This window comes from Diadema antillarum, unplaced genomic scaffold (genome assembly GCF_040938485.1).
Source record: "Diadema antillarum isolate AM-2024a unplaced genomic scaffold, OU_Dant_1.0 seq00000768_RagTag, whole genome shotgun sequence".
NCBI lineage: Eukaryota > Metazoa > Echinodermata > Echinoidea > Diadematoida > Diadematidae > Diadema > Diadema antillarum.
The window spans coordinates 1,976,707-1,999,728 of NW_027271658.1; the positions used below are offsets into that span (position 1 = coordinate 1,976,707).

A 23,022-nucleotide genomic window follows, 5' to 3' on the forward strand; every position below is an offset into this window, starting at 1 on the left:
ACCCCTGTCTATGACCTTTGACCTTGTGGTGACCATCAAGTCCCAAAGGTACATCTACCATCCAAGTTTGGTCACAAATAGACTTACGGATCAAAAGTTATGACCCATAATCAAAACGCGCCCTAAAAACTTAACATTGGGCCCTAAAAGTTCATTGACCCCGGTCTGTGACCTTCGACCTTGTGGTGACCATTAACTCCCCAAGGTACATCTACCATCCAAGTTTGGTCACAAATAGACTTACGGATCAAAAGTTATGGTCCATAATCGAAGCGCGCCCTACAAACTTAACATTGGGCCCTAAAAATTCATTGACCCCTGCCTGTGACCTTTGACCTTGTGGTGACCATCAACTCCCCAAGGGACAGCTATCACCCAAGTTTAGTCACAAACGGACTTATGGATCAAAAGTTATGACCCATAATCGAAACGCGCCCTACAAAACTTAACATTGGGCCCTAAAAGTTCATTGACCCCTGCCTGTGACCTTTGACCTTGTGATGACCATCAACTCCCCAAGGTACATGTACCATCCAAGTTTGGTCACAAATACACTTACGGATCAAAAGTTATGGCCCATAATCGAAACGCTCCCTAAAAACTTAACATTGAGTCCTAAAAGATCATTGACCCCAGCCTGTGACCTTTAACCTTGAGGTGATCTTCATACTTGGCAAAAGGTAAACTTTGTATGACCACTCTTCCCTCCAAGTTCGATTCAAATTGAAGCCTAGAGTACAGAGTTATTAAAGTTTTTATAGCGTTACGGACAGACGACGGATGGACGGACGATGGATGGATTACGGACGGACAGACGCCGCAGGCGATCCCTTAGTCTCCCCTCACCTCCGGTAAGCTCGACAAAAACAGATAATAACAAGACCAATCCCTGGAATATGAAGAAAGTTAAAGTGATAATCCTGATATATAACTGAATGAAATAAGAGGAAACGTCATCACTGACATAACATATAATTATTATTGTGATATACCCGATGATCTGCTACAATTAGAGTAATGATAAAATGTCAATCTTGTCTGTGTTCTAAGCTTCATTACCATCGCAAACCTGTGTTACCGTCTGCCAATGACATTTTGAGATGATTGTCCTGTCAGAGAATCCATATCAGCAAAGGTAAATTCCTTTATGTATATTGAAATTCTACTTGGGAGAAGTTGCAAATCTATTAAAGCAACACATTTTGATGAAACATTAAAGATAATATTCGATTTATAGTAGAAATTTGAACTCACCAGTAGGTTCATGATGATGATGGACATGATCACCACAAAGACGATGAAGATGACATACGTGATGCCTTCATAGAAGACGGATCCCAAAAAGGTCTCTGTCAGTGTGGTATCCACAGGCTCCAAGTAGTTTTGGGTATGGAAGATGGAATCAAACTCAAATTCGCCTATCATCATGACGAGATGTCTTCACCAGCGAATATTCCACCCTATAAAATGGGGCCTAGTTTGGAGGGAAGACATTGAGGAAATTTAGTTTTTCATCAATTTACTTTTTTTTACTTTGTCAAAAAGGACTCTTGACAGAAAAGAATTTCAAGATGACCATAAAAAATAAACATGTTTATCTCATCATTTTGATTAATACATGTATATTGGCTCTGTTGCAAAATCTTGTGCTTGAATCCAAATGTAATGACTTCAAAGAAAGCCCACTTTCAACTTATCAGAATATGGCATTCAGGAATTGTTGAACTTTTATGTTTCAGGTTATGTTCATTTATAGTCCTATGCTATCTTTAATTCTTGCCTTTGTTTTCTTCATGAGATATCATTGAAGAAGAGGGAACCTTCCATAACTAAGGTGCTATTATTTCCTAATTTGAATTTACAGAAACTCAAGTTATGCTCACACAGAAGCATATCATTGATGGTAGCAGATAAAGTGATGATAAAGATCTTGCCTCCTTAACCCTAAAAAGACTGGGCTATTTTGGTTAGCTCGAAAGACTGGGGGGGGGGGGGCCCTAAAGGGCCCCCCCTTAAGATCTCGGCCTTGGATCGCGCGATCGCCACGGAAATTTGCACAATGGTAGTGTGCGATGTAATCTACAAGATCATATATTCCAATTTTCCAAGATAGTCTTCTTTTATTTTATTTTGATTAATTATGCTAATTTATGCGAGAAATCAGACTTTTTGATCTAAATCAGTAAATAAAGCTCCAAAAAGTGCTCATTTTTGGTCTAGATATTCTTTGTGGCATTCTTAGCAAATGTACTTGAAAAAAAATTCAGTACCAAAATTAATTTCTTATTTATTTTATTGTTTTATGAATTTCTTATGTATTTCTTTGTTTTTTCGAACTTTTGTTTTTGTTGTTTTTTTCAGCAAAATTTTGGCAGACCCTTTTTTGAAGCATAATACTACTAAAACAAATTGATTTTAGCCATTGAGAGGTAAAAATAAGCATATTTATATGAAACCATGTGATAAAACTCCAATTTGTATTGACTTTGTACACAAAATCACATTTTTGAGCCATTTTTCGGTCTCACGTGCATGTACAAAAAGTTATGTAACTTCAGAACCGTACCCCCTGGTGTCACAAATTTGGTGTCAAAATGTGCGGGAAACTCGAAAGAAAAAAGTCATAGAGCATCGCGGCGAGAGCATTGCATGTTGCTGAGTAATCGCGCGAAATGTCGAGGGGGGGGCCTTTTAGGCCCCCCCCAGTCTTTTTAGGGTTAAACTACGATGTGTATCTCAAACAAAGCTAATCATTGATGATAAGCTCTAGACCCATTAACTGCTAGCGAGTCTTAGTAGATGATTAAACTACAGAACTGGGAGAAATATATATACACACACCACTAGTGATAAACCTGATGATGTGAGATAGTGGTCACTCTCACTTTTGAGTCCACTGATTATCATGTCCATAATTATGATGCTAACTCCAGGTTGGGACCTCCCATGGGCTTGTGGATAGAGCATAAACCCTGAGAAATGTGTAATTCTTATCGTTATCTTTAAAATAGCCAACTTTCAAGTACATCTACACTGTACTAAACTATGAGTTTATCATCAAAGTTACACTTGCAGCTTTAAACTTGAAGTTAAGTAATATTGTGTGAATGTAACTAGATATCTATATAAGACAGCTTCATAAGTTTAATGTATGTTTGCATAAAAGTCAGTTGAGTTAAGCATTTTCTAATTTTAACATGCAGTAAAGTATTATATTCACATAATCGCATGTATGATTATTCATTTTTAGCCTTGTCAAAATTTTTATGCACAGCGATTCTTTGTAGATACAGTATCGGCTCGAAAGGATAAAAGTATAGTGGCCTCTAAACATGGACATTAGCCTGTGAAGTGTACGACAAGAAATACAACTGTCTATTCATTTCAACCCTGTTCATCACATAATATTACTACACAGATTCCTAATGGACGTGATTGTTTAGAAATTCAATTATCTTGTTCTTTTTTTTTAAAGAGTTAAAGGGGATGGCTAGTAACTGATCAGTGGGAATCAGTGGGAATGCTGAGGGATGATTGTTCCAATCCTTGTGGGATTCATTTAAGAGTACATTATATATCTATTCTTGTGTGAAAATTATTTGCTTCAGAATGGTCTCATATTCAAGTAATGTGCAGTTTAATGTTTCCAGGTAAGCGTCCCTGGTCAGTGACGGGGCATTAATCTGCACATTACTTGAATATGAGACCGTTCTGAAGCAAATAATTTTCACACAACAGTAGATATATAATGTACTCTTAAATGAATCCCACAAGGATTGGAACAATCATCTCTCAGCATTCCCACTGATTTCCTACTGATCGGTTACTAGCCATCCCCTTTAAATGACCTCAGACCATGACTTTCTGCCTCTAACCCCTCTCCCAAAATTATAATAACATAGTGGTTTTGCCACAGGATGTAATCTAAGGAAATCTTGCTCACTTGAACAATAACAAAGCTGTTGACACAATATGTTGGACTATTGATTACATCCAGATGCACAACAGGATATTTGTTGCACAGAAAGTCTGTTATTCTTTCTTCTTGTATCTAGAGAATCAGAACTCTCCAAGTTTGATAGGTTAATATATTCATGTTTTAAGTTCATTGTTCACATTGTTAAACCGAATTTGACCAACAAAACCTTTGAGATAATGCATGAACTGGAAATTAACAGAACATGAGACATGCTAGACTACCCGTGACATGCTAGACTACCAACAGAGAAAGAATCCCTTCAAACATGTCTTCATATCGCTCGAATCAACCCCTATTACATGATAAAACTCTAACACTTGACATTTAACTAATACACTCTATGGACTATGTCTACATGTGTATATGCCCTGTACATACAGATCGTAAATATCCTTTAACCCTAAAAAGACTGGACTGGTTTTTTTTGTTAAAATATCATGATAATATACATGACTTCTTTGTAGAGTGCTCAAGGTACATACATGCTATCATTACCCCAGTCACTGGATAGGCATACATTATTTCCAACCAACACTGACACTACTGCTCACTCCTTACTCCCTGGGAAGCCTTCCAGCTAGTCCCCATCTTACATCTTTTAGGTTCCCCCTTCCACATAAACTGCAATCATGTTGTCAGGCAAAAAGAGTTTACGCAGTTAAGTGTCAAGTTTTGCACAACTTTTGATACTACACTTGTATGCTTTTAGAGAGATACATGACATTGTCACAAATGTCACCAAAAAAAAAATCAGCTTTATTTCGCACCTGTTTGCGTGCAAAGTGTTGGAGTATCAAAAGGAAAATTATAGATATTGTTTTTAATCTTCTCTTACAATGTAACCTTCTTAGATTATGTCAATTGTGAGTTTAAGAATCAGTTCTATGTCATAAAACAGAAAATACGTTTGACAAAAACAAAGAAATACATAGGAAATAAAACAGAAAAATTAAAATACAGAAATACATAAGATAAAATTGAAAAAAATTTAAACCATTGGGATTCTCTTTCTTGAGTGTGTGATACACTGAATATAATCATAATGTGAAAATTTTGTTTATGATTTCATTAGCAATATTGAACAAATTCATAACTTCACAATAAAAATGCAATTTCTGATAAAATTTGCACATTTGCATAATCAATAGCACATATATAAGAAATATATAATTATAATTGACTATGCAATCTTGTAAAGAACATGATGATGAACACACATTTCAGGGTTAAACACACACACACACACATGCATGCATTTGCAGATATTAAAAACACATAAATCATAACCTGGTTCATGAGCAGCGCATAGAAGGCAAGTGCAAAGGCAACGATGAACAGAATAAAGAGGACAACGAAGTTTGCAAATGTTCGCAGAATATCTGTAATGAAGAAGATAAAAAATATTGCTTGTAATACTTTTCCTGCAGAAATATTTCAAATGCTGGTCATGTTTAATCAGACCAAATTTCATTTCAAAATACAACAGTACTGGACAGGAGATTTATCAAAGAATTTGAATTTCTTCCTGATGACATGAACAACCAACTGGATTTAGTACAATCATGACCACTGTCGTTATGAAGCAGAATGCTTTATTTTACCAGGATACAGCTTTTTCATGCTCTTGATATTATAAGTCATCAATAATTTTTTTTTTTTTATCCGTGATACATGGTGATACAGCAAAGTACTACTATACATTTCAGTCTGTTTTTCTCTTTAGCAGAAATCTGATCAAATAAAACTTTTCACATATTCCATGAACTTGTTAGTGGAAAATTGAGCAAAGAAAATGGGATTCCATCGAATTCGAGCCCGAGACCTCCGGATGGTAGCCCGGTGCTCTACCGACTGTGCTATAGAAAGCCCTAATTCAGTGTTTGTCCCAGAAACCCTAAATTCTCAATGCTCAAATGATCAGAAGCTATAGTAGTGTGTTTGTGTGTGACATACACGTACACACTTAAACCTGGCTTAAAGGGGATGGCTAGTAACTGATCAGTGGGAATGCTGGGGGATGATTGTTCCAATCGTTGTTGGATTCATTTAAGAGTACATTATGTATCTATTGTTGTGTGAAAATTATTTGCTTTAGAATGGTCTCATATTCAAGTAATGTGCAGTTTAATCGCCCTGTCACTGTACAGGCATGCTAACTTGGAAACATTAAACTGCACATTACTTGAATATAAGACCATTCTGAAGCAAATAATTTTCACACAATAGATACATAATGTACTCTTAAATGAATCCAACAAGGATTGGAACAATCATCCCCTAGCATTCCCATTGATTCCCACTGATCAGTTATTAGCCATCCTCTTTAAACCAGAAGGATAATTCAACTTGGGGATAAATGCGAGCAATCACAGAAGTGATGCAGCTTTTTGAGAATGTAACAAAGGCAAACAGAAAAACTGATGAGAAATGAATAACATTTATAGTGGAAAATTGAGCAAAGAAAATGGGATTCCATCCGGATACTCCGGATGTTAGCCCGGTGCTCTACCAACTGAGCATTAACTTGAAACAAGCATTTGTCACAAACTGCCTTTTTAAAAATTTCTCCAAATTTGGATGATTCTACCAGGTATCATATATTTTTTTTGGTGTAAATGGTAAATGAACTTTTGCATATACTAAACTAATGTAGAAAAGGAAAGAGTTACAAGGCTGATCACTTTACCTGTGAACATAACAACGTAGATACCAAGCTGTGGAAACTTTCTGATGAATAGAATGAGATTGATCCATGCCAAGAAGACTGCTGCTGCCCCACACTGCCACTGCCATTCCTGCAATCAATTGAATCAAAACATTTCGCACTTACTGTACATTCAAATTTTTTGACATTTCTGTCTGGAATTTAATTGCCACCATGACTGATAATTCGCAATTAAATGGAGATCATTCACTGTACATCTACATTTCATTTCTCAATATATCAATTGCAGGGCTGCCAACATTGGAAACTAGTTGAGTGTGAGACTCCCATAGGCCAATGCTAGAATTTAGGAGTCACAATGAGTGAGGTCAATAGAAATGCATGCAAATGAAATAAAGTTTTAGAGTGAGAAAGGACCAAAATGAGTGAGAGTTGGCAGCCCTGCAATTGTAAAGGCAGTTCCTACATAAACCTAGTAACATCCTTGGGCATTGAGGTATATGAAGAAAGGAAGTGTCAAATTAGGTACCTTTTACTGTCCCTTTTGAGTATTCCATCATTCAAAACTTCATAATGTCTTCTACACAAAGCAGTAATGGACTAGTAAACAAAACACACACAAAAAAATCAACATCTATTTAGAAAACCAATGGCATGTATCAAAGAACTAGTACTTTGATGATAATCTGCCCCTCTTCACTTCTGTTTTCTTAACAACGCCTTTCAAAAAACCACGGATAGGATACACGTATATTACCTAGTGCTAGGGCAAAAATGCATTGGGTGATGTCAAGCTTGGTCATTGTGCTGGCATTACAAAACAAGTGCCTGAAATTGAGCTCTATCACCCAGTGATAAGACTATTAAAAGCAAATGATACCAATCATAATTTTTACATCCCTACCATGAATGTTAGCTTTTCACAACTGTAAGAGTCTGATCACACTGGAATTTCTATATGTAAAGGTGATGGCACATGGTTCAAGTCAAATATGAAAAAAAAAGCAGTCCTGACTGATGACTTAAAAGGCCACAACATCCATCACTATACCAGTGATCTCAATTTCATATGATCATGTCTAGAATAATGGTACCCATTTCATGGGTGACTATTGCATTAGCATTGGCTACACATGTATATACTTGATGACAATTCAATTGAGGACGATGTTCTATCAATGATACTAATACCAATGTCAAACCTGGAAAATGCTTGTAATTTGGCAACAAGTTTAGTGTAGCCTGGTTTAGTAGATTACATTCAATATCTGGCCCTGCACTAGCTACATCCTAGATTTGAAGTTAACATGTTACAACTGCCTAAGTGTTGATTACTGTTGGTTCTAGTGTTGAGATACATCTGTAGCACTCACACCAGCACCAGCACTAAACTTGAAATCACCCAAAATATTTGAGATTTTTAGTTGTCATCATCTGCTATGTCATGCTTTCACTTACCAATCTGACCATGATCTGTCCAGCATCATTGTGGTAACTGTAGAACTCATTACTGATTGGAGCAACAAACAGGATAGACAGGCCATACACACACCACTCCAGCAGGTTCTCAAAGTTGATGTAGGAGAGCATCTGGTGATATATCTGGACAAACTATTTACACAGATTATATGAAATCCTTTAATCAGGTACTGGTGGCAGTCACAGCTACATGTACCACATACAAATAATTCATCACGCAAGTTCATACAGTGCACTGCAGTACTTAATGGTTGCTCATCAAAGGAGCAAATAACACCACTGACAATAAAATAACGAAACAAACTACAACTAAGAAGTATCTGGAGTGGTACAAAAGAGTGAAATTAATCTGGAGGGGTATATCAAAAACTAATTCATATATCAAAACCCTATTTATGCTGGTAATCAGTCTTGTACAATGTACTTCAGGTTTCCATAAAAATAGCAAGTCACATAGTAGCAGCGCAGAAAGAAAAGTACATTCAAAATCATTCAAAATGTCACAATTAAACAGGTCAATGGATAATTTCAAAAAATTCTGAATCAACTACAGTAAACCCTTATTATAACGAACATTGTACAACAATAAAATTCTTGTTGCAACAAAGTGAAAACTCAGGTCTCAAAATTGTCATTTATACATCTTTATTGTTCAACTACAATGAATGTTGACAAACAGTGTAATCAAAGAAAACTGCCAGTCCCAAGGACTTCGTTATAACGGGAGTCGCCTGTACATAGAGTTTGAGATACTGTCTTCATTATGTAAGAAGCATCACTAACAAAGTTGAGTTGTCAGTTATGAAAACAGACGAGTGATCACTACAAGAGTGTTACCGCGTGCGTTGAACATATTTTCCAATACAGTTGACCTTGCCTAAAGTTGACATAATCGTGACCATGCAAAACATGTTGACTTTTACACAAATGTCAACTTACGCGTAAATTGACCAAACTTCAGCATTCTACAAGAAGTAGATCAGGTGATTAAAGTAATTATCCCCTTTATGGACAACTATACAAAAACAAGATCATGCTAGTATGCAACATGTTAATATTAGCATACATTAAAGGAAAACCAGTCTAAAAGTTTACATGGAGCTGCTTGAAAATCAGAGATGTACTTTATTGCAAAACATAATCACTCTAAAAACTTTTCTCCCCCATAATAAGTATCACATGACCTATTGTAACATACTTCACGCAGTAAATTGAAGCCTGCTAAGATGATGATCAACCAATGCCCAATCTCGCCAAAGAGGAAGAAAGTGACCCTGCTGTAGGACTCTGTCCAGCGTACTGTGCCATCAAACCGGAATGTGACACCAGTGTCATTGACTGAGAAGTAGAATGGTGGTGGGTTAACAACCACATATCCAGTGAGGACAGTCAAGAAGAGTAGGTAGAAGACGAGGGATGAATAGTAGAAGTGGCGGCCATAGCTGCTCCACTTGTGATTCAGAAGGCTGGTAACAAGTGGGTGCCCCAGCAGCTGCTCACGTTTTGACCGCACCTATGAAAGCAGCAAATAGTATGAAAGGCTAACAAGATTAATGCTGAAGGTCAGTTAGAACTATTTACTAAATACCACTGAAAGTATTTACTGCTGGTATTCCAATTTCTTCATAATTACAATCTTACTACAGTTAACCTCGCCTATTAAAGTCGAATCTATTGGGACCGGCGAAAACACTTCCGAGTTATGCGAAATTTGACTTCCGCGGAAGTCGAATTCTTCTTCGACTTGTATTTTCAGACGAATTTTCATAATCAAGTGTCTTATTATGTGTTTATTGGCCATGGAATTACAGTAGATGTTAATACTATTTTGTAATTAGTACTTCTGTTTTGTTTAAGTTTTAAAAAAGAATTCTGGAGCTCAATTATTGGACTGTGATAATTGAAATGCGTGGCACGCAATTTCTGCAAAAGATCGCTAACGAACGCGGGAGTTCGGGGCGCCATTATTTGTTTGGGGATCTTTTTACTTCGGTAAGAATTTTAAAACAATTATTTTTTTTTTTCGATGAACTTTTCCGCACAATGCGTCATGATCTGGTCGTGATTTCTTTTTGAAAATGTCTTTACTGTCTCGTCATATAGCGCTTGACCTTCGCCAGACGTGCGCGATGTTCGCAAAATCTTCCTGAAACCCCGAACAAACCCTGAAGCTTAGATCGGAGAATGTCTCGTGCATGTTTCGCGATATTCTCCGATAAATTTTTATAATGCAGTGTATTTTTATGTCTTTATTGGCCGTTGAATTACAGTAGACGTTAGCAATACATATAGAATTCATTGTTTTGGTTTTGTTTTGATTTTTTTTTTTTAAAATCGAGAAACTTACTTTCCAACTTTGGAAAATTTGGACTGTAATAATCGAAATGCGTTTAATGCACGGAGTTGAATATTATTGTCATTCATTTCCGAACATCAAAGGGATCATTCCACATTTATTTTGGCATTTTCCGGAGCTGAATGTTATTGCTATTTATTTTCGAACGTAAAAGCAAACATCCGGCATTTATTTTATCATTGTACGGATTTGAATACTATTGTTATTCATTTCTGATCGTCAAAGCAAACATCAAACGTAAATCTTACCATCGAACGCATCTAAATTTTACTGTTGTTCATTTCGAAGTTTAAAAGCAAACATCTGACAGTAATTTTAGCATCGTATGGAGTAGAATATTACTGCTATTCACTTCCGAACGTAAAAGCAATCATCTGACACTTATTTCAGCGTCTTCCGGAGCCGAATGTTATTACTATTTACTTTCGAACATAAAAGCAAACATCCGACATTACTCATCATCGTACGAAGTTGATCATTATTGGTATTCATCTCCGAACGTCAAAGTGACCATTTTGACATTTACTTTAGCATCTTCCGGAGCTGAATGTTATTGTTATTTACTTTCGAATGTAAAAGCAAATTGGAAATATCCGGCATTAATTATGTCATCGTACGGACTTGAATATTATTATCAATCATTTCCGAGTGTCAAAGCAAACATTCGACATTTGTTTTTAGCATCTTCCAGAGCCGAATGTTATCCTTATTCATTTCCAAACACAAAGTAAAATATCTAACATTAATTTCAGCACCGTAAGGAGCTTAATCTCACCGTTATTCATGTCCAAAAGTATGAGCAAAGATCCGACATTCATTTTAGTATCATACGGAGTCAAATATTACCGTTATTCATTTCCAAAATCAAAAGCAAACATCTGACATCTATTTTAACATCTTACAAAGCTGATTGTTACCGCTGTTCATTTCCAAAAGTGAAATACAGGAAAGAGAAAATCCTAAACTCAAGACAGCTATCAATCTCCTTGAAAACATTCTCCAATGATTAATGAAAAATTTGCGTTGTTGCAATCAAATTCGTAAACAATTGCAGTCAAATTCGCACACTGTTTTTATTGTCGGAAATGGTTTTTGTTGTCCAAAAGACGCTCACAAACAGAGATTGGTGGCTTGTACATGTACCGGATTGTGAGGACCTTTTCTTTTTCCTTTTTTTCCCCAAACTGTGCTGCGCCGCCCACACATGACTCGCCTCTACCCTGGTACATGTGATTTATGTTCTTCTCAGCTAGACATCAAGGATACGAGGGATATTAGGATTAACTTGTATTCGACCCTTGGGAGTATTTTATTTCAAAAGTAGTGTGTTTTTTCCTTCGTTCATTTACTGAAGAATGAAAGAATGCGTCACTTCCATGTTTGAATGACGTACGGGAAAAAAAAAAACTTCGACTTGTGCGATGAAAATTATATGTATTTATACCAATCTGGACTCGGAATTATCTTCGATATAGGCGAAATTCGACTTGTAAAACTTCGACTTGTGCAAGATTATTTTAAAGAAATAAGTTAAGAGAAAATCGGGACTTTTCTGGAGTTTCGACTTGGCCGAGTTTTCGATTTATGCGAGGTCGACTTAGGCGAGGTTGACTGTATACCCTGCGCTTGCAGAGTTGATGGAGCCTACAAAATTGTACAAGTAAAGCTTGTAACCTTGGCCTTCTGGCTATTGATAACTGCTGCAGAAATTGTCTTGGACTGAAATGCACAGTTCTGTATGCTACCAATGTCTCTTGTACAGTCAAAATGCACATTCAAAGATTTGTGGCTGAAATGCGCAATGTGTTAAGCATTGCACTACTTAAAGGTCCTGTCACACCTTTCCGGGCAAGCCTTGTGTGTGACTTGCAAGGAACAATTTTTGCTAGCCAGAGGTCCCTGCAGATGGCCCACACCTGACAGTACCTAGAACATATCTTGCCTGCAGTTACCCGGAGGACAGTGTGCACGCAAGTTTGATTTGCCTGCAGTATTGTTCCAGGTGAGTCGTGGGGGCTTGCCCACAGAGGTTCACCAAGAACACCAGTGGGAGGCAAGTCAAAGGCAGTTAACCAGCTTGAAGTACATAGGTTGCCCTGCCTGTGGATATCTGGCTATGCACCAGAAATGCAAGTCATCTGCAGACATTCTACGAGCAGAATATGGGTGTTTTACTGGCAAGGAATGGTGTCGATACTGTCAATATCTGTGTAGCTGGTCAGTTCTGCGGGCATGGAGCGAGCAAACTGCATGCATGTTGAGGGTTAGCTACTGCCTTTCTGCTGGTTAGCTGAGGTTCAGCTGCCACCAAGATGGTGACATTCGCGCCTCGCAGAAAACTCCCTCACAGGTAACACGCAGTATGTGACACAAGTACTTTGCATTGCCCATACGTATGTCGCCTGTAACTATTAACACGGATCAATTTTGAAGCTCTCATGCGCCATCCATGTGCCTGATATGATGCATCACGCATTACCTCGGGGTACCGTAGTACCCCGGGGTACCACGTTGTGTAGCGCCACCTCACATCCACTCGAGGACAGCCGCAGAGAAATGCATGTACTGTGTGTGCATCTACAGTCATTCCCATGCCACTGCATGTGATACTCTGCATGCATGGTATGCTGCGCTAACAATAGCGTGTGCTTCAGTGCAGTGTCGTGGCTAGCACGCGCTAGCTCCAGCACCAAATAATTTCCAACTATTTGGGCATCCAGGGTACAACCTTTAAAAAAAAAAAGTAATTCAACAAAATGGTTGATTTTTATTTGGTACCCCGGGATACCATTTATGTCATCATATGCAGGTCACACATCAGGCAGAATGTAAGTAGCACACGTCCAGCAGGTGAGATGCACGCACACTCGCGAAAGATCCTTCTGTATCTGCAGAAATTATCCTGCCCGTTGGAAAATCCCTTCACGCAATAATCCGCGTAGCTTAATACCTGGAAAGGTGTGACAGGGCCTTAAGATCTACTCATAAGTATCTTAACGGTTGAGAGCATACTTCTCAAACTTTTCTACCACTACTTGTTCACCAATTTGAAAATTTGATGGAGCTCAGTCAGCAAAGAGAGACCCTTATTAAATTGAGCCACTGCAATATCAAATGGTCTATACAGTCACAGTTTGCAAGTGTGAAAGTTTTTATCAATGCTTTGTAGCAATGTGCATAAAAACAGCATATAACCTGACTTTACACATGGTCTCAAAATGTTGACAATATCATGATCACCGTGACTGCTAATCCCATAGCATTTTGTTTCTGTATGCACCCATTTCTGGTTTGGTGGCACTCACATCATCCATGTGCATTCCTATACATAGTTGGAAGATGGCAGAATTATCAGTGAGATGTGAATGTCAAACTGCAGCTCCAGTAGAGTACACAGCATATCAATTTCATAGCACTGAAATGTTTATTGTTATCCAAAGTACCTTTTAATATATGGACAAATCTGTAGCAACAATTATCTTCTTCTGGCTTCCATGGAGAATTGTAATCAATGAATGCTGTATCATTTTGGTCCATACAATATGAATACAATTCTGCTATGAAAATGACCATTGCTGAGATACAAAATAAACTTGAAAACTGAGCCTTCAAGACTGTGAATGGAGAGAAGATGTTTAGGTATCTCCTAACCAAAACAAAATGCAGTATTATGAAGTTCTCCGATAAAAGGAGATGAATACATTTCAAAAAATGGGGGTATTACCATGATGACAAGGGGGTGATTGGTCTTGATGACACCGGAATCCTTGGTGTAGGGTTTTGCATCGTCCTTCAGCTTACCATTGTCCTTGAAAGGTGACTCAGAACTCTCTGAGGAAGAGTCACTGCCGATTTCATCTGCATTTCAAGCACGTATTCAAAAGAAATTAAAGGTAAGATGTAGTTTTTAGAAGGGCTAAAAATTAATCTTCAACCTTTTGAAATTTGCTGGCAATACATCAAAAGGATCTACCCAAAAACTTCTCTGACTGCCATAATGAATTGTTTAGGATTATAGCGAGACCAAAAGTTAACTAGAAATGTCGCTATGGTGACTGCTATGCCTCCGCCATAATGTGTGATGACAGTTTCACATAACTGGCAAAATATTTAAATGACAGTATCGTTACAAATACGCTGAATGTTCACTTTCCTTGAAGTAGGTTTAATTGGATGGATGGCTATACTACCTAAGAGTGCAGGTATTTGGGGATTTGAGGATTTTTACTTCACTTTTGATTTTTTTATAAGTCTATGCATTGATTAACTGGCGAAAAAGTGTAATTTTACTATGAAATAGTAACATTTTTGCATTTTAGCTTGGCCTTTGACCCTGGACCTTTCACCCTATTACCCTTTAAAATTACCAAGAGAATCACTGTCAGGTAGAACATGCATCTGCATAGATATGTACTAAGTTCATGATGATACCTTGAGTCACTTTCGAGATATGGACGAAGAAATGAAATTTAGCACCTTCACTTGATCTTTGACCAAGAAACTTCCCAGAGAATCATTATTGGGTTATACATGTATATATCAAGTTTCAAGAAAAATCTGGCAAGTATTGCAATTTTAAAAATATCAGAGAAAAAGTGACATTATGAGGAGTTGACCTTGACCTTTGACTCATGACCCCCACATTCCCTAGATAATCACTGCTAGTCAGTACATGCATATGTACTAAGTTCCATGAAGATAGCTTGAACCATTTCCAAGATATGGAGAAAAAAAGTAAAATTTTAACATTTTCAATTGACCTCTGACCTTTGACCTTATGACTCGCAACTCTCTCTGGAAAGTCTTTATTCGGTGTTACATGTATACACCAAGGTTTCAAGAAAAAAACCTCCAGGCATTGCATAGATATGGGGGAAATAATGAAATTTTGAGCATTTGACCTTGACCTTTGACCTTGAGCATGTACGCCAAAAAATTGATCAATCAATCTTGGCCTAGCAGGACAGTATTTGTTGACAAGCTGCACACGGTTCACTCACGCATGTAAAATCAAAAGGACACTGCTATGGCCTGATTTGCAATCAAATGAAAAACAATGCGTAGCAACCACAATTAGATATCTTCTCAGATTGCAATACTGACGGCCTACCTTTTTGGCTAATATTTCACAATTTCATTGTAAACAACCTGAAATTGTAATATCCCATCATTATTTCACACATTTTTCATACATATGCATCCATTATAAAGAAAAAAAAATCCACAATTTCTGTTGTCACATGAAAACTATGTTTTATTTTCAAATCTATTTTTATTCTGCTTCTTCTGTCAAAGATTTACTGAATTTTGAAGACTTCCTGGTAGGCACTGAATGACAAAGCAACAAATGCTAAAAATCTGCCACCTCAGCAAAGAGCAATGAGCCATTTTCATACTACTGTAAAGGAAGATATTTTCAAGTGAGTAATTTTTTGCACTTGGCCGGGTAAAATGAATTTCCAGTGTTTTTAATTCCACGGAATCAGGACATAACTACTGGAACATGTGGCATGTCTTCTTCTTCTTAAGTGCCGTCTTCAGTCCGAAGGTTGGCGACTATGGACCTCCATTCCGTTCTCTTCATGGCCGCCTTTCTACATGCGGTCACACTCTTTCCTGTCAACTCCTTTATGTTGTCACACCACACACTGCACAGGTGTCCTCTGCATCTCCTGCCTTCTAGAATCCCTTCCAGTACATTTTTTTTTGGATGTTCTGATGACATGGCCAAAATATTTGAGTTTTCTTGTCTACCGGGAATGATAAGGAAATAACATCTAGTTATGAAGATACAATTGATCATCTGACATTATCTGAAAATCACAAAATGGCGCTTAGATGACATCACAGATATGTTATCATCATGAAAAGTTTCAGGTCATTAGATATCGATATTAGATTTATCGTCTGAAAATTTCATGTTAATTGGTCATGTCATTGTTGAGATATTTTGTTCATAAATTTCGTCAGAAAGAAAGAAGAATAGAACCAGGAGACCCTGGGGTCTCGCGCTCTCCTGAGTATCACAAGTTCACTATCCATGCAGTCATTCATCAAATCATACATAGCAATACTGTAGCTTATCGCTTACAATTTGAGATAAGAAGATTTTCAAAGATTCCTCAATTTGACGGTCTCCCCCCCCCCCCCCCCCCCCCCACTTCGGGCATCATGCTCCAGTCCATGGGGTTTTCATAAGATGAAAATGTACAATTTAGGCTCTGATTAGGACCCCTCCCACTCCCTCCCCTGGGTCCCAAGGGGGGGCACCCCTGATTCTGTCATGAACAAACTTGAAACTATAGTCATCAATGTGTACTAACTCATAGTATTAACTTAGCTTTATCACTTCTGGTTTTAACCAGAAGTGAACAAATTAAGATCTTATCCCCTGGGGATGCTATCTACCAAGTTTGGTGGAAATTGGTCTTGGGGTTATCAAGAAGATGAAAATGTACAATTTAGGCCCCCATTGGACCTCTCCCACCCCATGCCTTAGGTCCCAAGGGGGGCACCCCTGATTCCGCCACAAACAAACTTGAAACTACAGTCATCAATGTACTAAATCATGGTATTAACTTAGCTCTATCACTTTTGGTTCTGGAGAGGAAGACTTTGTAAGATTCCCTGTGTGTTTACACCTTTCTTTTTTGGAAGTCCGATCACAATACCTTGCACATCTTGCAATTAATAGCTGTTAACATACACTAAATGCACACAGACACAGGAACAAGCAATAGATAGCATCTAACATCACTGAATAATGAAGGCAAGACAAAATATTATGTGTGTCAGCTACTCTAACAGTCTACACAGTAAAAACTGTGACCAAATCCACATGCAATATACAGTTGTATGCAATTAAACAATAAATAATACATTCGATTTGCAAACAGCAGAGATAACAAGGGAAAAGAGACAAATGCTGAAAAGCTTTCAGCAAAAGAAAAATATGCGCGACACAAGCACAAATCTCAGCACTACAAGTGCTTTAATAACTACATGTACTACATTCTGTGAAAAGACATGATGACTTGAAGAGAGCTGGAGAGTGACATCACATCATCATCAGATGTACTGTATACGCCATATATTTCGCAAGTCTAAATTTTCGCAAATCAGGAATTCCCAACGATTTCGCAAGTGGTTAAATTTGCGATCGTGGATTCCTGTACTGAATGGGAAAGTGTGCATGCTAAGTCACATTCACATGTGGATCAGAGTCAATATATTCGCGTGTCTTAAATTTCGCGAAACCTCGCGAAATATTCGGCGTATACAGTACTTCCACATCTCTGTCAGCTCTGTGATGTGTGCAAAACATTACAATGTAGTCAACAAAATGTGATGAATCTATATTATATAACACATCTTACAAGCTTGAGTATCAATGTTCTATATTGTCATTCAAACAATTTTTTTTTTTACAATAAATTCTTTCTTTCTATAATTTACAGAAATGGTGACACACAAAAAATCTACAAAAAGAAGCACTTTCAGTGCACCAAGCATTCTAAACATCAGATTTTAGAGTAAGATGTATCCTACAATGTAAACTTGAGTAATGTTACACAAGTCAATAAAAGGGACAATAGGATTATTTGGGGAATTTCTGTTTACAGTACAAAAAATACCTGTTTTACAGAAGATACATAATATGTGTACATGTGGTGTGGACCAATGTGGTGTTTGTGTTCATCTCTCCTTCTAGCTCTTATTCTCTTTTATTCCTAGCATTAAGCTAGCAGGGTTACTGGCAAAGACATTTTTTTTTTTAATATCAGGCTGTTGAAATCTGTCTCTCAACTACTATTATATCATTACTCCTGATCCATATATTTCAATTCTCCTCCTGTTCAATAAAAGTAAAAAACTTAAAACTTATTTCATCGATAGCAGTTCTAGATATCAGTAAGATGTTGGAAAGAGCCAATTACAATCAACTGCTGGAGTACCATAGTGATACATCAATATATTCAGTAGTTTACTATTGAGCAATGTATGTATTAGAGAAAAAATCCACTCCAAAATTTTATAAATTTCACAAGTGGAAAAAATTCCTGCAGATCTATGCAAAAACGGTCAAAATCAAATAACAAAGAAAGCAGTTATGACATATTGATTTTTTTCCTTTTTTTTTTGGGGGGGGGGGGGGGGGGGGGGGGGGGGAAATTAACTTTCTTGACCAGTCATTACGAATATTCAAATCAGCAAGTTGATGATGTCATGCTCTCACAATTTCTTATTCATTCCATATACAGAAATGACAAAAATTACATATTTCAGCTGTATGAATATAACACTTACCGGTACCTTAAAATCACCCAAATAAAAAAATAAAAACAAATAAACAAATTTCAACTCTGAAGTACTTTGGTATAGGAATATGCTTTCACCTGTATAGCTAAATTCCGAACGTCATGTATGGGCAATTCCCTGATGAAGGGAGATTTTGGTTAAGGTATTTTTTTGCATCATATTATCAGCTCAGCGAGTGAATGCCTCACACTTTTTGTGGCTCATCAATTCCAAGTGACCACAGAGAGATAGGAAAGACACTTCATGACTGTTGAATGATCACAATACCAGCACTTTGGGTTTTTTCCCCTAATTTTCACCTGTTTTTAATAACTTTTTCTGCGACAAGAGATGTAGTGCACATTTTAAGAGATCACAGGAATGCTACGAACTCTCTTTCAACTAATTTTTGCATCATTTCAAATTCTCCAGACATACGATAGGTCAATGCGATGAAAAAGAACATGCTTGGGATGGAAATGGAATATTACTCAAATTCAATAGCCCACATAAAATTTCACAAAATTTCCATTCTATTTCTAATCTTTTGATGACATTTTTTTTCATGTTTTTTTTTTCATTACACGATATAGGTTATAGTGAAATCATGTCAGTTGCTTACTTAAAGTGAAAACACTATTTGTATGGAAATAAATGTGGAAATGGATAATTACTCAAATTTAATAGCCAACATAAAATTTCACGAAATTTGCATTCCAATCTTTTGATGATTTTTTTTTCAGTACACATATAAGTTATAGTGAAATTATGTCAGTTGCTTAATACTTGAAGTGACAACACCATCTATAAGGAAATACATGCATATAGTAATTTCAGATTTTGGTGGCCATTTTTAATATCTCAAAACCTTCAAGGATGCAAGAGTTGCATCATCCAGATCCAGATTCAGCATCCTTAAAACAGGGTATAACCATCAAAAGCATTGTGTAGACAGGAAAACAGGCTTCATCCTCTGGCACCAAGACTAAAGCTACGGTCACAATTCAGAGCAGCGACCAACTGATTTGTAGCCTGCTCTGTCGACACTGTTTTTGGCATTGCCAGCAGTTTTTTTGAAATGTCAAGCAGGCTGTAAAACTCTAGTGATGCCCCAAGCAATGCCCTGTTGATTTCAGTGGTGGCTGGTCACCAGTCAGTCACTGGTCAGCATCTGACTGAAATTGACTAAAAACTCGCCAACCAATCGCAGAGCAGGCTGTTTTAGAGGGTTGTGACCATAGCTTAAGTAGAATCACCATCCGTACTCTTCCACTGTGTATTACTGTATGACATGAGGTATGTGCATGCATGCGCGCGCGCACGCGCGCGTGTGTGTGTGTGTGTGTGTGTGTGTTTGTGACAGGGTGCGAGATCAAGCACCCTATCACACACACACACACACACACACACACACACGCATGCACATACCTCATGTCATACAGTAATACACAGTGGAAGAGTACGGATGGTGATTCTACTTACCGGTAGGCTATGGTCACAACCCTCAAAAACAGCCTGCTCGGCGATTGGTTGGCGAGTTTTTAGTCAATTTCAGTCAGATGCTGACCACTGACTGACTGGTGACCAACCACCACTGATATTTGGGGCATTTGTTGGTAGCCGCTGAAGTTTTAACGCACGAGAAAGAGTGATGATCAGACACATGTTGTGATTCGTGGCATTGATGTATAATGCATACCTGTGATATGTTTGCCATGCATGCATTGATGTGCGCAATATTGTAAAATGTATTGTTTCACTTGTGTGCATGCTGTTCATGATCACTCAAATGTTGTAACAAAAACACATTTCAGTTTAACAGCGTTGCAAAAAACCCAGCTTTAGTGCTTCAGAATAGTTCTAAAATGTGAGATAGGGATAGAAACAACCAATGTAAAAATTTGAATTAATATGATTAATGACAAATATTGTTAAATATGTGAACAAGAGTTATAATAAAAATGTTTCCAGACTAAACAGTCTACAGTTACGGTTTAGTAAGAAAAACAGTGATATCTCCTCATACTTTAGGCTATTTAGAATATTTATGTGGTAGGATGTTTTGTGATACAACTGACCTACAAATTTGCGTTAAATGTGAAATCTCGAACACTTTGAAAATCACTGCTCCAAATGGTAAACAATACCTTTAAGCAGGGACCACTGCACTTAGAAGCAGTTGGCAGAAGGTCCCAACTATTAACAAACAATGGCAATGGATTATAAAATAGTTGCTCATCGTCACAAAGTGTTATTCATAATCGCCAAATGTCTCTAACACTTTGGCAATTTTTTTTTTCATTTGAATGATGCTAGTTGCTAAGCATTAGTCAAGACACTAAATTAGGGAGCTTTAGATTTTGACGCGCGGACGTTTGAGACGACGAGTGTGCTGGATGTTCTCTCTCCCCTGCGTCCTGCTGAAAAGTAGCTTTAGACTACGCTGGGACGCAACGTGAATCGCGCCCCGATATGATCAGTGCATGAAGTAGCTCTCTACGTTGCAAACTGTGCAGACGTGAAAATAGCCCAGTACGCGTAATGAAAAAGTCAGGCGACGCAAGCTAAAAATAGATTGACTTTACGCGCGCAACTGCCAAGCTCAGAACATGTTTTTTTTCCTCTGAACGTCCGCGCGTCTAAAATCTAAAGCTCCCTAATGTCATTAATGACAGAGACATGTCCTGATTTTGCAATTGGCAACTCCAAAATTGCAATGGTCCTAGGCATTCATCATTCAGTGAGATACAATGTACCTCCTTAACCAATTATGTTAACAACACTGTAATACTGTATACAAGCAGAAGTGCCCAAACATTCAGAGGCCATCGATGTGGACCTGGGGAATGTGAGTCTATAGTTAAAATCACAGATTAGTCTTGAACACTTCAAACACATACATATTAGTAGAACAGATATCCCTGTTATGCAGGCTGTGTCCCATTCTCACAGAGCAGAGTTCAGCCTTTTTTATTACATTTGGTTGCCCTCTACAATATTTATTTATTGTTGTAAAACATGATCAAAACATAATCAAAACATTAGAAGTACACATGTAACTTCCACAAGCAACTAGAGAGGATGACAAGCATAACAGTGTAGGAAGACTCAAGATATGTGACACCTCTAGAGGCTATTTTCATGATTGTAATGGTCATCAATTGAACAAAAGTGACCATTACAAAATATACACAAATGTAAACGGCAACACATGACTCATCAAAAGTGTCACAAATTTTAAGTTTGTTTGTTTGTTGTTTTTTTTCTGAGTGAATACTACCCCCATGCTTTTATCCACAAGAATGTCTGTGAGCAGAGGGTTATGTGTCCAAGAACCATTGGTCAGTGTATTCTTACCATTGGTTAGTTTATTCTTGCAACCTGAGAGGTCAGTTGCCATGTAATAATTTTTCACAGACCGCATGCACATTTTCCTTTCAAGAAGAATAAATCCCAATTTATACGTGGATTGAGTGACTGTAGTAATATTAGCAGAACACATATATAGTGAAGTTTGAGGAAATTTGGACAATCTTAATAAACAAAGTACAGTCCGATCTCTCCTATGTGGATATGTCGGGACCGGCGCTTATCCAGATAAAGGATTGGGCCTGATATGGAAAACTCAATGTTTAAAGGGGATGGCTAGTAACTAATCAGTGGGAATCAGTGGGAATGCTGGGGGATGATTGTTTCAATTCTTGTGGGATTCATTTAAGAGTACATTATATATCTATTGTTGTGTGAAAATTATTTGCGTCAGAACAGTCTTATATTCAAGTAATGTGCAGTTTAATGCCCGTGACTGTACAGGCACGCTAACCTGGAAACATTAAACTGCACATTACTTGAATATGAGACCATTCTGAAGCAAAATAATTTTCACACAACAATAGATATATAACGTGCTCTTAAATGAATCCCACAAAGATTGGAACAATCATCCCCCTGCATTCCCTCTGACTCCCACTGATCAGTAAATAGCCATCCCCTTTAATACATGCAGCTGCCTACCCAGTGGTAGGTAGCTACATACATGTATCAATTTGGCGTGAACATACAATTGTATGTCATGTCCTTGTCAGCTGGTCAGCATTCAAAATTCTCTGACAATTTGCTCAACAAACGATTGCCTGTACCATGCCCTGATTTATTAAAAGATTTTCTGTCCATGTTCCTGCGGTAATTTGGGGGTAGTGAATGTCTAAATGCATGCTATTTACACGTAGATGAAAATGAGATGTG

At 37.6% G+C, this 23,022-nt stretch overlaps 1 protein-coding gene across 1 annotated transcript in view; it reads right to left on the reverse strand.

Moving 5' to 3' along the window:
* LOC139738779 (transient receptor potential cation channel subfamily A member 1 homolog) overlaps nt 1-23,022 on the reverse strand; it is a 203,286-nt gene that overhangs the window by 44,526 nt on the left and 135,738 nt on the right. Inside the window, 7 exon segments of the mRNA XM_071649416.1 lie at nt 1,255-1,434; nt 1,436-1,474; nt 5,267-5,358; nt 6,666-6,774; nt 8,103-8,255; nt 9,322-9,636; nt 14,204-14,337. Of these exon segments, the coding sequence (XP_071505517.1) occupies nt 1,255-1,434; nt 1,436-1,474; nt 5,267-5,358; nt 6,666-6,774; nt 8,103-8,255; nt 9,322-9,636; nt 14,204-14,337 (1,022 nt within the window).